This window comes from Trichoderma reesei (assembly GCF_000167675.1).
Source record: "Trichoderma reesei QM6a unplaced genomic scaffold TRIREscaffold_11, whole genome shotgun sequence".
NCBI lineage: Eukaryota > Fungi > Ascomycota > Sordariomycetes > Hypocreales > Hypocreaceae > Trichoderma > Trichoderma reesei.
Genome location: NW_006711158.1, coordinates 358,586 through 374,429, shown reverse-complemented (window position 1 = coordinate 374,429; position 15,844 = coordinate 358,586). Strand labels below are relative to the sequence as shown.

The 15,844-nt window shown below is 55.5% G+C and overlaps 5 protein-coding genes across 5 annotated transcripts; 3 read left to right on the top strand and 2 right to left on the bottom strand.

Moving 5' to 3' along the window:
* Window positions 1-139: 139 nt before the first annotated feature.
* On the top strand, window positions 140-5,193 carry TRIREDRAFT_34726 (RasGEF protein; the record flags this gene model as incomplete). Its single annotated transcript, XM_006965877.1, has 9 exons — window positions 140-196; window positions 609-933; window positions 1,054-1,267; window positions 1,345-1,578; window positions 1,654-3,220; window positions 3,285-3,373; window positions 3,992-4,292; window positions 4,361-4,936; window positions 4,996-5,193. Coding segments are annotated over 9 exons (3,561 nt in total), but the record flags the coding sequence as incomplete, so codon positions are not given.
* Window positions 5,194-6,133: 940 nt separating this feature from the next.
* On the bottom strand, window positions 6,134-6,343 carry TRIREDRAFT_34353 (uncharacterized protein; the record flags this gene model as incomplete). Its single annotated transcript, XM_006965875.1, has 1 exon — window positions 6,134-6,343. A coding segment is annotated over one exon (210 nt), but the record flags the coding sequence as incomplete, so codon positions are not given.
* Window positions 6,344-7,184: 841 nt separating this feature from the next.
* Window positions 7,185-8,912, top strand: TRIREDRAFT_78661 (uncharacterized protein; the record flags this gene model as incomplete). The annotated part of the gene is made up of 3 exons (XM_006966048.1): window positions 7,185-7,331; window positions 7,389-8,595; window positions 8,692-8,912. The coding sequence occupies exons 1-3, from the start codon at window positions 7,263-7,265 to the stop codon at window positions 8,910-8,912; spliced, it is 1,497 nt and encodes a 498-aa protein (XP_006966110.1). The 5' UTR covers window positions 7,185-7,262.
* A 426-nt stretch (window positions 8,913-9,338) lies between these two features.
* Window positions 9,339-9,727, bottom strand: TRIREDRAFT_43347 (uncharacterized protein; the record flags this gene model as incomplete). The annotated part of the gene is made up of 2 exons (XM_006965887.1): window positions 9,339-9,494; window positions 9,623-9,727. Coding segments are annotated over 2 exons (261 nt in total), but the record flags the coding sequence as incomplete, so codon positions are not given.
* Window positions 9,728-10,188: 461 nt separating this feature from the next.
* On the top strand, window positions 10,189-13,868 carry TRIREDRAFT_22496 (uncharacterized protein; the record flags this gene model as incomplete). The annotated part of the gene is made up of 4 exons (XM_006965856.1): window positions 10,189-10,315; window positions 10,370-10,374; window positions 10,454-10,566; window positions 10,637-13,868. 4 exons carry the CDS (start codon window positions 10,189-10,191, stop codon window positions 13,866-13,868), a joined length of 3,477 nt encoding a protein of 1,158 aa, XP_006965918.1.
* Window positions 13,869-15,844: the final 1,976 nt, after the last annotated feature.

The window sequence follows — 15,844 nt, the reverse complement described above, 5'->3', positions numbered from 1 at the left end:
GAACCTAGACACCCCCACCGCTGTCGCTCCCGATTCATACAAACATCTCGAGTTTGAGTCAGAGACATTGGCCGAGATCCCCGTCTTCTCGCCCGAGGCCTCTCGCGGCAACAGACATGTTCAGGAGGGGCACCAGAAGCAACACTGGCCGCCTCCCCGTCGAGAGTCGCTGACCATTGGATCTACACCAGTTTGGGTACGTTGCGCACGGAAAACCGAAGAATTGCACATCGGGGACAGAGAAAGAGAAGGAGAGGACATGTAAAGCCCAGAATATCCATTCCCCTCGCCCAATCCAATCATGGGATCAAGACGCCGCCGCGACGCAATTGGAGCGTCATGGCGTGCATGAGTTTGATGCAGCTCTGCATACAGACAGGCCAATCTGATGCTCACTCACGCTCCTCATCTTACTTCCCATGAGCACTCCGTCTCCACTCAATTAGTTCTGCTCACTTCACCTACCCCTGCTTGCACGCTGTCGCGGGGCAGCCAACCAGGGGTTCACTCTAGAGCTCAACCTTGGCCACTCCGTACATTGATGAGACATTCCTCTTGTTTTTTTTTTCTGAGACCGCTCCCATGCTGACAGTTGTCGCCATTCCCAGACACAGCCATCCTCCGCCATGGATAGCTACAACATTGCCATCATTGGCGCCATAGGCGTGGGCAAGTCGACGTTTGTCCAGCGAATCCTGGGCCTCTCGCGCCCGCCCATCTCTACCGCGTCCAGCGTTCGCATCTCCGTCGACTCCGCCTCTTATATGATCACCCTTCTCGAGCTGGACCTGGACTCCTTCGAGCTCAACACGCCACAACCCATCCAGTGGCCCAAGCAGATCAACGGCCACATCGTGCCTCGCGTCGACGCCGCCCTGGTGCTATACGATGTAACAAACCAGGACACTATTCGCGAGCTTCCTCAGACTTTGGGTATGTTTTACGAGCGGTCCCCACGGCGAATGGCGGCTTGGGAACAGGACGAGACGTGCTTCTTGCGTAGCGCAGCGTCAATGTCCGTGGTCGACAGGAGCTAACATGTCACTGCTGCAGCTGCTTTGACGAATTCCAATATGCCTGCCATGCTGGTCGCGACCAAATGCGAGGCACCGCAAGAGGACCGGCAGGTTGATCCCGATGACTTGGCCAACCACGCCCTCTTCAGGTCCTGCCTGGCCCACTTTAAGATCTCCTCGACAAGCCCCGAAATTGATCGCGGCTGTCTACATGCCATCCTCAAGGCCGCGGTGTCCCATAGAAGGGGCACGTTGCAGAGTATGGCCCTCCACGATGATACATGCCCCTTATTGGGTGGGTGCCGGAAACGTGCTGGTACTGACGAAGCTCTTCTTATGCAGATGAGATTGGCGAGATGGGTGCTGCCCGCAAGAGGGCGCAATCTGCTGCGAACCTCGAGGCCACCGACCCCAGCGCCGCTCGGCCCGTTAGCGAAGGACGACATAATCGTGCGAGCTCCGACTTTTCGCTGCTCCGGGGCTTTGCGGCTCCATCTGTCGGCACTCCCGTTGCAGATGGCCATGTGCAGAAGCAGGCGTCCAGGAGTCCACACCGAGGTTAGTCCCGCTGTTGCTGCTGCCATGCAGCTAATATTGCCTACTACGGAAGACCGAAATACGGAGTGGTGCTACGGAGCTCGGGGAAGCTTACCGCAACACCCATACCCTTGATACCCTTGAGCATTGATGGCAGGTCTTGTGGGTCCAGCGCTGACATTTGCCCCCCCTTAGGTGGCCGCGGAACTGACTCCTACCTCGACGCCGACGAGTCCGACACTGATTCCCGTCGATATTCAGACGACATTCCCATCCTGCAGCGAAGCGATGACGCCGTAGTAGAGAAGCAGCAAAAGATGGCGGGCGTGCCCTTTGACGAACTGGTGGACCGCCTGCTGGCGTTGCGCCTCTCCAGGGCGGACCTCAACTTCTCCGATGTCTTCCTCTGCCTATATCGCAAGTTTGCCGCCCCCGGCGAGCTCTTCTCTGCCATCCTGATGCGGCTGGATCGCGTGAGGGACGACAAGACGGCCCATCATCTGACCAAGACGGCGACTCAGCTTCGAATTATCGAGACGGTAGCCAAGTGGGTGTCGCTGTATCCCGGCGACTTTGCCCGTCTGGCTACGCGCCGAAACCTGGACGAGTTCATACGATATCTTTCCACGGAGCCGATCTTCTGCATCGCCGCCCGGCAGATGCATCGGAACCTCACCCTCCACGTCATAGAGGACGATGATACGGGCTGGGCCAATGCTGACGACGCCGACGACCAGCTGGCCAGTGACATTCTCTCCAAAGAACTGAGCGAGCTTCCGGCTGGATTGACTGCCTTACAATTTGGAGACGAGGATAGCAACTTTGACAGGCCGTCGGTAAGCTCCGAAAACCTCAACAGGGTGGTTGGCAGCGGCGGCCAGATACAGCTTTACTCCTATGAGGACTACGAGAGGGAGGCCGCCACCTTGGACCCAACCGATCACCTGCCGATGAACAAGTTCCGATACCGCATCTTTGTTGAGATCAAGGATGACGAGATTGCAGACGAGCTCACCCGCATCGACTGGATCATGTTCTCCTCGATCCGAATCCGCGACTTTGTTCGGCACGTCAGCCTAGGAGCCAGCCAAAAGGAGAGCTGCAAGAGCCTGAACAATGTCAATCGCATGATCAACCACTTCAACCACGTCGCCAAGTGGGTCGCCAACATGATTCTCCTCCGGGACAAGGCGAAGCATCGCGCCCTTGTCCTCGAGAAATTCATGAACATTGCCCTCAAGCTTCGACAACTCAACAACTACAACGGCTTGGCCGCCGTCCTGGCAGGAATCAACGGGACAGCCATCCACCGTCTTTCTCAGACTAAAGCTCTGGTCTCGCCAGAGACTCACAAGAAGTTTGCCAGATTGGTCATCCTGATGGGGACCCAAAAGAGCCACTTTGCCTACCGACTGGCCTGGGAAAACTCGCCGCTGCCCCGCATTCCTTTTATGCCTCTGCACCGCCGTGACCTAGTATCTGCCGAGGAGGGCAGCAAGACGTTTGTTGGGCCCAACGGCGACCGCATCAACTGGAAGAAGTTTGAGGTGCTTGGCGAAGTCCTCTTGCCCCTCATGAAGAGCCAGGGGTCGCCGTATCCCAACCTCTCCAAGAACGACAATGTTCGAGAGCTGATCTTGGGCTGCCATATGACGACGGACGAAGAGGTAAGACATGGGAAACCACGCCGCTTTTCAATTCCAAGGCTCTAGATGCTAACAAGCTTCACAGGAGATCTACCAGCGAAGTCTCGAAGTGGAGGGCTCGTCGTCAGGTGGCGGAGGCCTGGAGCCAACCAAGAAGATCTTTCCATGGCTTAAGTAAACGTTGACGCGAGGCGTTACAGGTCACCTTACGGGCAATCAAAAAGACTGGGTAATTTTATGTTTTCGACACGACATCTTCTATTTTGGGTAGCGACACTATTTCTGCAGGCTGGGCGAAGGATGGATTTCAGCAAAGCATATTAGAGGCGAGATTTTCTTGTTGGATCTTTTCATTTCTCTCCGCTTGCTTCCTTCTTTTTTGTTACTATTCCTCTTCTCTACTTGTTCCTTGTTTATTCCGGTCCTTTCCAAAGACACATATCACATGGCATCACTGCGGTCGTTTACGGTACCTCCCCATATACAAAGCCTACCTTATCTTAGTAATGCAGGTTGGAAGGCGGTGGACAACTGCCCCTTCCACATCTTGAGAAGTACAACTTCCTCTTTGCGAGATCCTGTGACGGACGACATATTTGGAAGGCACCTTGTACGTAATGACCACTAAGGTATCTCGAGGCTTTGGCGAGGCACTCGAAATTGACAAATATTGCATCTTTGTCCACCTCACTTATCGCTTCTATATCTCGTCCGATGTGTTGGGTGTATAACGGCATTGATGTCCCTGATTATAGGGCGAGTCAATATACGTCTAGCCACTTATACATCAAGTTTGCAACGGCAAGGAACAGACGCCATGCGACTCGCCAGTGTCAATCTACCGAAACTCCATCTTGCCAGCCACGAGCAGCGCCTGGACTTTTCACTTGAAGGCTCACTGCAATTGCGCTTTCCGAACGGGACAAAGCTTCCAAAGACAAGTAGCGACCTGTTGAAGTTGGCGAAGGAGAAGCACCTGTGGATTGCGCGGACTGGCTCTTGCTATTTCCAGCTTGATGTCTCCGTCCAAGGCGAGCCAGTGTCGGAGGAGGATCATGTTGCAAAGCTCGTGGAGTGGGTGAGAGACTGTGAAGTATACCTTATGGACTTGCGTGATCTTTTGGCTTTTACGACCTTGATAGCTGACTCTGTGGCTTGTAGGTTTGGAACCGAGCGGGGATTACATTGCATGATCAAGAAAGAGGCGTGGGCGAGCCTATGGGGCGGATAGCCTTTTCTATACAGCATCCGGACTTATCCTCTGCCTTGGTCACTCGGGGAGATGCGTTGACGGCGGAGTTTGAGTCTGTGACTTGTCGTGTCAACTTTACTTTGATACAGGATGAGCCGTCTAAGAAGAAGAAGCGATCGCTGAAAAGGAAGAGGGAACGCTGGCCTGATGAGAGTATCGAAGGCAACCAGCTGGATGGTGTGTCATGTGATGATGATTACCTTGCCTGTTTGAGTCCGGATGACCAGAGAGCCATCGATGAGTTTATACAGAGTCTACAGATGGTGCCTCACAAGCCAGGAACGAACAGATCTACACCAAAGGCCGCTCAGGGTGCTCAGGCCCTTGAATTCTCAGATCTATTCAGACCGCTATTCGAGGCTGCATTGGAGGTTCTTGTTCTTGGGTCAGCCAAGAAGCACAAGGGGGTCACTACGGTGGATTGCAATCGAGCCGAGTGTTTGACACAACTGGCGCCGGCAGTCTTCAACATGTCGTATCTAAAGGTGGGTTCTTTGGAGGTAGGTAGCTGATGTGCTCTGGTTCGAGCTGATATTCTTCTCAGGTCATATCTGATCGAGCTGCTCTGCTACCCACCATCGCTACATCGCTTGCTCGTATGAACAACGCCGAGTCGCCAAGTCTTCGGCAAAAGGCGGCTTCATTTGCAGCTCGCGTGGCTGATCAGAAGTGTGGCCAGTACGACCGTGTCGTACGGGGAATCGAGAAGAGCGCGTGGCATGTCTTGCTGTCAACGGTCAAGAAAGTCAAGCCGCCTACTCATTCAAGGGAGGTGAACCACGGTGTCGAGAAACTGTCGCAACTTGTGGAATTTAGGCCCGATACAGAACTGCCTAGGCCCAGCATTCTACTACCAGCCGTTGAGATGGCAGACAGAGACAAAGGGGCTGTCGTTACCACAGGATCGGCTATGCACGACGAGATGAGATATGAGGAATTGACGTCGCCGCTACTCCAGCATCGCGGCCCCGGATGGCTTGAGCCCAATTGCAGTCTGCCACAGACACAGGCAGCTAATGCTACAGAAAGCGTGTTCGAAGCTGAGCGGAGTTACACCTTCTTAGCTGCGATGGAGGATCCCTTTACGACGGAGGCTGCCGTGCTGAATTACGATCCACTGCCTATGGATATAGGATCTACAACTACGTTTGACGAGTGGCTATGCACGGGTGAATCTGGTTCAAGATACTGGGGGGCTTCGTGGCCGAAATATGTGGATGTAGATATGAGCATCTATGAGTCGTGAGAAGAACCAACTAGATTGCTGTGCTATAACGCCTCGAACATGTAAATAAATATGAATAATTGCAAGATAGGTAAAGGGTGCTCCATTCTCCGTTTCTCCGATCAAGACATTGCCGGTTGCCAAACTGTCCGATATACAGCGCACGAGAGCAGTACCTCCCACTACCTAAGTGGTATATTGCAGAGCAGCCGTCCTCACCGATATGCGTGTCGTGTGGAGGGTATTCATTCATAGAAAACAACAACAGAAAACAACGAATCACACAATGGATTTTCCAAAAGGACTGTCTTATCAAACTTTCCCCCCCCAACATTGAACCCCTTTAATTCCCACCCGCCGCCCGACGAGTATTGTCCGAACCGGCGCCAGCCCTGAGCCTGCCCAGCAGCCCTCCAGCTCCTCCTCCTCCTCCTGCTGCTGCCGCTCCGCTGCCGCTGGCGCCGGGCTTGCCGCCCTTTGCGGCGTCGGGCTTCTTCTTGCGCTGCGAGGGCTTGAAGGTGGCCCAGTGGATGAAGTAGAGGAGGCCGCCCTCTGCGAAGAGGACGACGAGGACGACGACGAGGACGGTGAAGAGGTAGGGCTGGTCGTTGAGGACGGCGACGGCCTCGTCTGTTGCGCCGATTTTCTTGAACCAGTCGAATTGGCCCATTGTTTTTGACTCTCCTTTTCTCAAGAAAAGGGTTGGAGGTCGGTTTGAAGAGGTGAGGGTTGGTTCTTGTTGTTGGGGTTGAGTGAGAATTGTGTAAAGTTGAAGTTGCTTGCTCGGTGGAGTTTGGAGTGCTTGAGGCGAGGTGTGTGAGCCAGTCACGGGCGCCTTTATTATTTGGAGAAGGGTAAATAGTAAATAAGAAGATAAAACGGAGAAAGATGAGAAAGATTAAAACAGAGTGAATGAATGACAGTTCGGAGAAGAATTGAGAGAGAGAAAAAGAGAAGGATTGGGGATGGGGGGAAGAGGAGAGAAAACAGGCGACTTCGAAACTGGGACTCTCCTGAGACGTTTCACGATGGGGACGGGGGGGTTCTTTGATGTTTTGGGTGTCAGGTGAGGGGATGATGGGTTTGGAGGAATTGGTCTTTGATGGATTGCGTTTTGGGGGAAGCCATCGTTATGTCTATCTGAAATGGAATGAAGAGAACCTGTATATAGAGGGAGTCTGTCTACAACATGAGATGAAGGCATGCGTCTTCGGAGCTTTACAGAGCTGCAGGACCCGTTTAGGGGTCTCTGGGGCTACCTTAGTACCTCTGGAGGTGGTCATTGGATAATAGGTAGGGATTCGTTCCCCAGATGGACGAGTTTCATGTGAAAAGCACGTGCAGCAGTCCACAGGGCGTACTGTGGCTTGACGTGCGCTCACCAGCCACACATCTGCTGACTCATCAGCAAACCACCATCGGTGGTTCTCAATTGGGCAATTCGCAGAAAAATCTCATGGGTCGTGAGACACAAGGCCCGTCGATTCGAACGAAGTTCCCGGCCTGCGATCGCTTTCTGCCCCAGCACCCCTCACGAGGGGACATTGACTCTACCGAGATTCCTCAATCCGGAGCCTCGCCTGGCCATGAGCGTCGCCCGTCCGGCGCGCAGCCTCCTGCGCAAGTGCGTCGCCTCTGCCCGCACAGCGCAGACCGTCGGCTGCCAGCACCAAGCCCAGCCTCATCAACTCCAACTCCAACAGCAGCAGCAGCAGCAGCAGTTCCAATCGCAGTCGCAGTCGCACTTCCACACCTCGGCACCCCGCCCGACGAAGCGGCGATCGCGCTTCCGCAATGTCAAGGCCGAGGACATGGGCTTGCTGAGCAAGGACGGGCTCGACAAGTACCGCCAGGAAAAATTCCCCGACTACACCCCGGAGGAGCTCGACGCCCTCAGCAAGAAGTACACGCCCGAGCAGCTCGAGGCCCTCAAGGCGGGCGAGGCGGCCATCGACCCCGAGGACCTCATCTTCCAGGGACGGCTGCGAGACGACCCCTACAGGCCGCAGTACATGGAGGACTACACCGTGCTGGACCCGCGGTACGACGTGAAGCCGGAGATTGAGGGCACGCCCTGGGAGCCGCAGTGGTTGAACCCTAGCGACTGGGCGGATAAGTACGGATCGAAGCTGGCGGACCTGACGGACAAGAAGACGAGCGACCAGCTGACGAGAGCCATGGTGCGCGCTCTGCGGCGGGTCAAGGAGAGCAACGGCGAGGAGCTGATTGATCTCACGGAGGAGGAACTGGTGGACCTGGAGAAGGACCCGGAGCTGCTGAAGAAGTATCTGGTTGAGGAGGACGGCGATGACAAGTCGAACGGTGAGGCTGTGACCATTACCCAGGAGCAGGCCATGAAGCTGGACCGCGCCATCGACGAGGAGTGGAGGAAGGAGCTCAGCAAGATTGGCGAGGGCCCCGACTCGGGCGAGCTCGAGCCGACCAACCTGGAGCTGATCGAGGACGGCCCCGCGGGCACCAGCCGGCTGCATTCGGCCGAGGCGCCCGAGCTGGGCAAGGTCCCCGGCGTCGAGGGCCTGTACAAGTCGGCCGCCGACCCGGAGGACGAGGGCCAGGACGACGACGGCCGCTACCAGGAGATCAAGCGGCTGACGGGCATGTCGCTGCGGGACATCCAGTCCATCTACCGCAAGGTGCTCGTCACGCGCTGGGTCACCAACCAGACCCGTCTGGGCAAGGTGCGCAGCACGTCCATTGTCGCCATCGCGGGCAACGGCAACGGCCGGCTGGGCCTGGGCATCGCAAAGTCGACCGAGGCCGGTCTCGCGGCCGAGACGGCGCAGCTGCTGGCCATTCGCAACATGAAGCCCATCCGGCGGTACGAGAACAGGACGATTTACGGGAATGCAAAGGCCAAGGTTTCGGGCACCGTCGTTGAGCTGTTTGCCCGTCCTCCAGGTGAGAACCTCCTTTTTTGTTTCCCCCTCACTTTACTGCTTTTTTTTTCCCCCGTTTGATCTGTGAGAGGGGAGGCATGCTGACATTCACGCGCAGGCTTCGGTCTCCGCTGCCCGCACCGCATCTTTGAAATGTGCCGCGCCTCGGGCATCCACGACATCGCGGCGCGCATGCCGCGGTCCAAGAACCCGATGAACTCTGTCAAGGCGGCGTACGAGGCGCTGATGAACCAGGTCGATCCCGAGGAGATTGCCATTGGACGGGGGAAGAAGATGGTGGATGTGCGAAAGGTGTACTATGGAGGCAATGTATATTAAATCGGCGGGTTTGGACAGAGAACGGAAAAATAAAAAAGAAATGGGGGTTCTGTAAAAACAAAAAGAGGGATGGCTGGTTGTTAGACATACAGAAGGGGAGGGAGCGGTGATGTTGTTGAAACGCACTGCTCTGTGTACAAGTACGATGATGCTGGAAATGAATATACATGCTATAAGTAAACAAAGACCAAGACTTGCGATGAACGAGCATTTAATTCATCCAAATAAGAGGCAATCAATTAGCATACATAGCCGTAACCTCTTCCATATAGGGTATCATTCATCAGTCTCCTCTCAAGATATCTCGTCCTCAAGACACGCCTCAGTCAAGCACGTCTCTCTTCTCACCGCGCATCACAGCTCTTCTTCTTCCTTTACATGCTCCCGCTCACCACCATCGCCGTCACCGCCGCCATCACCGCCACCGCCACCGCCCCAATCAATCTCCTGCTGCAGCACAATGCTATACACGCTCGCCTTGAGCAGCGTGAACGCGAGACTTGTCTTGCGCTCCAGTTCCCGCAGGCCATCTAGGATTTCAACTGTTGGGTTTGAGGCTAGGTCGTCCAACAGAGTTGCCAGCTGTGTAAACGCGTCTCTAGATTAGCATTTTCTCACCCTGACTTATGTTGTCGCGTCACCGTCTTCAGGAACCAAGGTGTAAGAGTAGTCGAATGATGGGGGCTTTGTCGGGTTGAGTTGAGACGTACAGTCTTCATGTTGTTTGCTAACCGGTCATATTCTTCCAAGACCTCCTGCTCCAGGGGAGAGAGCTCTGGAGGCGAGAGGAGGCCCCCTGTATGTGGCTGGTCCATCTTCGTCTGAATCGACCCTGCTATTGGAGATGAAAGCAAGCACGGCAATTGCGCGCTATACGTGCTGTTATAAAAGATCAAAGCCGTGAGTCGGGATGATGGTTTGTTTTGACGCCTCTACCCTTTTACTGGGCAAGGTATTATCGATTGTCGTTGAATTCAGGCGAACTGAGACCCCACCAAAGGCACTGATAGAAGCCGCTATCAGCACCTGCACCTTTCCTCTAGTACAGCACTTCCCCCACCAAGCCAAACGTGGACGCCCCACTCATCCTCGCCGCGGCAGTAACTTTTTTTCTTCGTCGCCGAGCTTGCTTATCCATATCGCCATTATCAATAAGGCGGCAAAAAAATATCAAGGACCGTCGCCGTCATCCGAGACACGAGACAAAGACAAGTCACCTCCTTACAACTCCCGCCCTTTTCCGCTGGTCCATGAATCTCTGGAGGTGACGCGCAAGATGCCGTTGATGGACGATGGCTTCGAGGCCCTGCTGGAGCCTTTCTACAACGGCAAGAAGCTGACGGATCCCATCTCGACCAAGGAGGACAAGTTCCAGCTGCTGCCGGCGTTCCTCAAGGTCAAGGGTGAGTAGCCTTGTCTGGAGTCTCTGTGAGGATGCCGGTGCTGACGCTTTATAGGTCTCGTGAAGCAGTACGCAAAGCCCTATCCATATCATCCGGCTGCATATGCCGGCGTCTACTTACTACGTCTGATATACTAAGTCTTGCGCCAGGCACATTGACTCATACAACTTCTTCGTCGAACACGAGATCAAGGAAATCGTTCGCGCGAATCGCACCATCCGAAGCGATGTCGACAGCAACTTCTGGCTAGAGTACGCCCAGACGTGCCCCCTTCCTCTCCCGCTGCCATTGTCAAATGGCTAACACCAAGCGTCTACCTAGGTTCACCGATATTCGAGTCGACCGCCCTCGCCGACTGGACTACAATGACTCCAAATCTCGGACAGAAGTCACGCCGATGGAATGCCGACTCCGCGACATGACGTACGCCGCGCCCATCTTCGTCGACATTGCGTACATCCGAGACAAGCAAAAGATTGTGCGCAAGAACGTGCCGCTCGGCCGGATGCCCGTCATGCTCAAGAGCTGCAAGTGTCGCCTCAGCGGAGCCAACAACTCCCAGATGGAGCAGATGAACGAGTGCCCGCTGGATCCCGGTGGCTACTTTATCGTCAACGGCACGGAAAAGGTCATTCTGATTCAGGAGCAGCTCAGCAAGAACCGTGTCATTGTCGAGGCCGACGAGAAGAACAATGTCATCTCCGCGTCCGTAACGAGTTCCACCCACGAGCGAAAGTCGAAAACGTACGTTACGCTGAAGAAGGATAAGATTGTCCTCACCCACAATATCCTGGTCGAGGGCGTGCCCATTGTCATCGTTCTCAAGGCGTTGGGTGGTCTTTCGGACTACGAGATTATGCAGCTTGTGGCGGGCTCGGACGGCAGATATCAGGACGAGTTTCTTGTCAACTTTGACGAAGCCGCCAAGGCCGGTATCTTTACGCAGCAACAAGCCCTGGAGTACATCGGATCGCGCGTCAAGATGGGTTCCAAAAAAGGCCAGTTTGGCGCTCAGGCCCGCCGCAACAACGTCGAAGAAGGATTGGATGCCCTAGCTAACCTCATCATTGCACACGTCCCCATTGAAGGACTTGACTTTTACCCCAAAGCCATTTACGTGGCCATGATGACGCGCCGAGTCCTCATGGCATCACAAGATCCCAAGCTGGTGGACGATCGAGATTTCGTTGGTAACAAGCGACTGGAGTTGGCTGGCCAGCTGCTCTCGCTCCTCTTTGAGGATCTCTTCAAGAGGTTCATGAGCGAGGTCAAGATGTCCATTGACAAGTTTCTGAAGAAGAACAATCGCGCTGTGCCGCTGGACGCTGTGCACATGATTAGCAATCATGCCAACAGCATCGGCTTGGGCATCAATCGGGCGATCCAGTCGGGGAACTGGACCGTCAAGCGATTCAACATGAACAGAGCCGGTGTCACTCACGTCCTCAGTCGACTCAGTTACATCAGTGCCCTTGGTATGATGACACGAATTAGCAGTCAGTTTGAGAAGACACGGAAAGTGAGTGGACCGCGAGCTCTTCAGCCGTCGCAATGGGGTATGCTCTGCCCGTCCGATACGCCCGAAGGTGAGGCGTGTGGTCTGGTGAAGAATCTTGCTCTGATGACGCACATTACGACCAACGTGGATGAGGCGCCTGTGATGCGGTGGATCTTCACCCTTGATGTTGGCGTCGAGCCGATCAGGAACTTTTCTGGTGCTGAGATGCACCGCGAAGGCTCCTACATCATCCACGTCAACGGCACCCCCTTTGCGCTCACCAGATACCCCAAGAGGTTTACGCACAGATTCCGCACGATGCGACGACGAGGCTGGATCTCGCCGTTTGTCGGCATTCACACCAACTCACATTTCAACGCAATCCACATCGCGACAGACGAAGGCCGCATCTGTCGGCCGTACATTATTGTCAAGAACGGCAAGCAGAAGCTCAAGCCGGAGCATCTCCGTCTCCTCCAGCTGGGCAAGGTCACGTTTGACGATTTTTTGACAAAGGGTATCGTGGAGTACCTGGACGTCAACGAGGAAAACGACGCTCTCATTACGATTTATGAGGACCAGGTCACCATGAGCACGACCCATCTGGAAATTGAACCGTTCACGCTTCTGGGTGCCGTTGCCGGCCTGATTCCCTTTCCTCACCACAACCAATCGCCTCGAAACACCTACCAGTGTGCCATGGGTAAACAAGCCATTGGTGCCATCGCACACAACCAATTCAACCGAATCGACACTCTCCTCTACACCTTGGTGTATCCTCAACGGCCCATGGTCATTACCAAGACTATCCAGCTCATCCATTACGATAAGCTCCCGGCCGGGCAGAATGCCACCGTCGTTGTCATGTCATACTCTGGTTACGATATTGAAGACGCTCTCGTCTTGAACAAGGCCTCAATAGATCGAGGATTCGGGCGCTGTCAGGTGTTCCGCAAGTACACTACGGAGCTCCAGAAGTATCCCAATGGAAGAAGAGAACGGATAGGAGATCCTGTCAACGAGATCGAAAACGGCGTTATGCGAAGAATTAAGAAACACGAAGCGCTGGATGCCGACGGCCTGGCCGTTGTCGGGCAGCGAATCCACTCAGGAGAGGCCATGGTCAAGAAGGAGACTCCTCTCGACATGACAACTACCGGCATCGGCCTCGATCGTGGCCCTAGCGAGTACCGGGACACGGCAGTCTCATATCGCATCGCCGACCCCGCGTACATCGACAAGGTCATGATTTCGCAGACGGAAAAGGATACGACGGTCATCAAAGTGCAGACGAGACAGACGCGAAGACCCGAGCTCGGCGACAAGTTCTCATCCCGTCACGGACAGAAGGGTGTCGTGGGCATCATTGTCGACCAGGAGGACATGCCATTCGCCGACAGCGGTCTGTGTCCTGATATCATCATGAACCCTCACGGTTTCCCCTCCCGAATGACGGTCGGCAAGCTGCTAGAATGCCTGACTGGCAAAGCATCCATTGTCCACGGCCGCAAGGAGTACGGCTTTGGCGATGCCTTCCGGTCCCACCCCGTGGAGCAAGTGAGCAAGGTCCTGGTCGACCACGGCTTCTCGTGGGAAGGCAAGGACTACTTCACCTCGGGCATCACCGGCGAGCCCCTCGAGGCGTACATCTTCAACGGCCCCATCTACTACCAGCGCCTGAAGCACATGGTGCAAGACAAGATGCACTCTCGCGCGCGCGGTCCCCGAGCGATCCTGACGCGCCAGCCCACCGAAGGTCGATCGCGAGACGGCGGTCTGCGTCTGGGCGAAATGGAGCGCGATTGCTTGATCGCGTACGGCGCCTCGCAGCTGCTGCTGGAGCGGCTCATGCTGAGCTCGGACGGCGTCATGATTGACATTTGCCAGCAGTGCGGGCTCTTTGGATATAGGGGCTACTGCGGGACGTGCAAGAGCACGAGGGAGGTGACCAAGATGCAGATGCCGTATGCGGCCAAGTTGTTAGTGCAGGAGCTGATTAGCATGAATGTTGGTGTGAGGCTGCAGTTGGAGGATGAGTTTCCTCATCCTACCTAGCTGATGATCTGACGTTTTGAGGTCCGATGTGGGTTGTAAGTTTGTGTGTGATGGGGGGTTTTGAGGTGGTATATATAGAGCAAAGAAAAAATGTATACATGCAATCTACACAAAGCAACATAGGTAGCTCAATAGAAGCGGATCATATTTGATGAATTATGATGTTTTTTTTTTCTTTTTGTTCCTGCAGAGTTACAGTTTCGGCATCTCGCGTCACTCCATTCTACGGCATATAGATCACCACAGCCTACTTGACCTTGGCCTTATCCCTCTTGACAGACCTCAGCCCCGTCATGGTAACCTCATATTCAGTGGCATTCTCAATGCCCTGTCCCGAAGCAGCCACATGCGGCGCAAACACCACCTTCATCCACCTCCTCCACGTCTTGAGCGTCGGCGCCCGGACATCAACATCATCATCGTCATCGTAAACAACAACAACATCGTCCGCAGAAAGCGGCGCGGCGATCCTCGTGGGGCGACCATACACGGGTCTCTTGTAGAGGGCCACGCGGCAGGAGATTTGGGTGGACCAGACGAGGCCCAGGCTGGGCGTCTTGAGGGAGGTCGAGCTGCGCGGGTCGTCGCCCCAGCCGGTGAACCAGCGCTGCTGATGGTCGAGCGCAAGGGCGGGAAGGGAAGGCTGTTGTTGTTGTTGTTGTTTTTGGTCGTCGTCTGGGTCTGGTGGGAAGGAGAATGGCATGGAGGAGGTGGGCGTGCTGGAGAGGTGGGGAGGGATGGCTGATGACGAAGGGGGCATGTTGCTGCGTGATGCGAGGGGGCTCTCGAGATGGGGGTGCGCCGTGGTGGTGTTTCGAGTGATGGCGGAAGAGCGGTGGTAATGGTGGTGGTGGATGGAGGAGGGCGTGGAGGATGAGGCGAAGCGGTCGGCGACTTGGTTTGCTACCACGACGGCAATGTTGTGCCTGCGGGCGAGATCGCGCAGGAGGGCACCGAGTTTGATGAGCTCGGCGCTTCGGGCGGCCATGTTAGAGCCGTGGGAGAAGCCCTGCTGGCGCTCAAATTCGGCGCGGTAGTTTGCGGCCACGGAGTCGATGATCATGAGGCCGATGTCGTGCCTCGACAGCAGCACGGGCACCTGGTACTCGAGGATGTGGTCCTGCGACTCGAGGTCAGGGGTGACGGCGCTGTGGATGGCGTCGAGCGTGGCTGGTGTCCCTGCGGCGCTGGCTTCCCGGAGGATGGCGTTGCCGTTGAGCATCTGGGCCAGTCGCCTGGTTGCGAGTCCGGATTCTGTAGAGATGTAGAGGGCTTGCTTGCCGAGGCCGTGGGGGGGCGGGAGTTGTACGGCGAGGGAGAGGGAGAGGAGGAATTGGGTCTTGCCGACGCCGCTTTCGCCGGTGAACTCGGTGATGTGGCCGGTGGGGATGCCGCCTCCGAGGGCGGCGTCTAGGCCATCGTCTAGGGTGCTGATGAACTGCTGGCTTGAGGGGGGAAGAGATGCTGATGGCTCCGGTTGTTTGTCTTGAGTTGAGGGTGATGATGGGGTGAATGGTGGTGCGAGGGGTCTGCTGAGGGGGAGGTCGTCGGTTAATGAGGCTTGGATGGCGGCGAGGAAGCGACGCAGGTCGATGATGGGGATTTGAGTCCGTTTGGCGAGATCTGCCGGGTGGGTGGTGAGGAGGTCGGTGGTCGTGAGGCCGTGTCGTTCGATGGTTGGGAGGAGGGCGGCAAAGGCGGAAAGGGGAAACGACGGGAGGATGTGGAGGAGGTCCGTCATTTGTATCCACGTCTCTTTGTGACAAACAGATACAGAGCACTGGATACAGATCTTAAGGCCAGCTGAGCTGGTGAGGCACTCTCTTTGACAAAGAGAGTGCAGGGTGGAGGAGTAAAGGGTGTAAGATGATAGGGCCAGAGGCTTGCCAGCCCGAAGAGGGGAGGGGTTCTTGGGCACCCCGTTTGTGCGGGTTCAGCTGCGAGGGTGACTTGAGCGCTACTTCGTGCCGTACCGT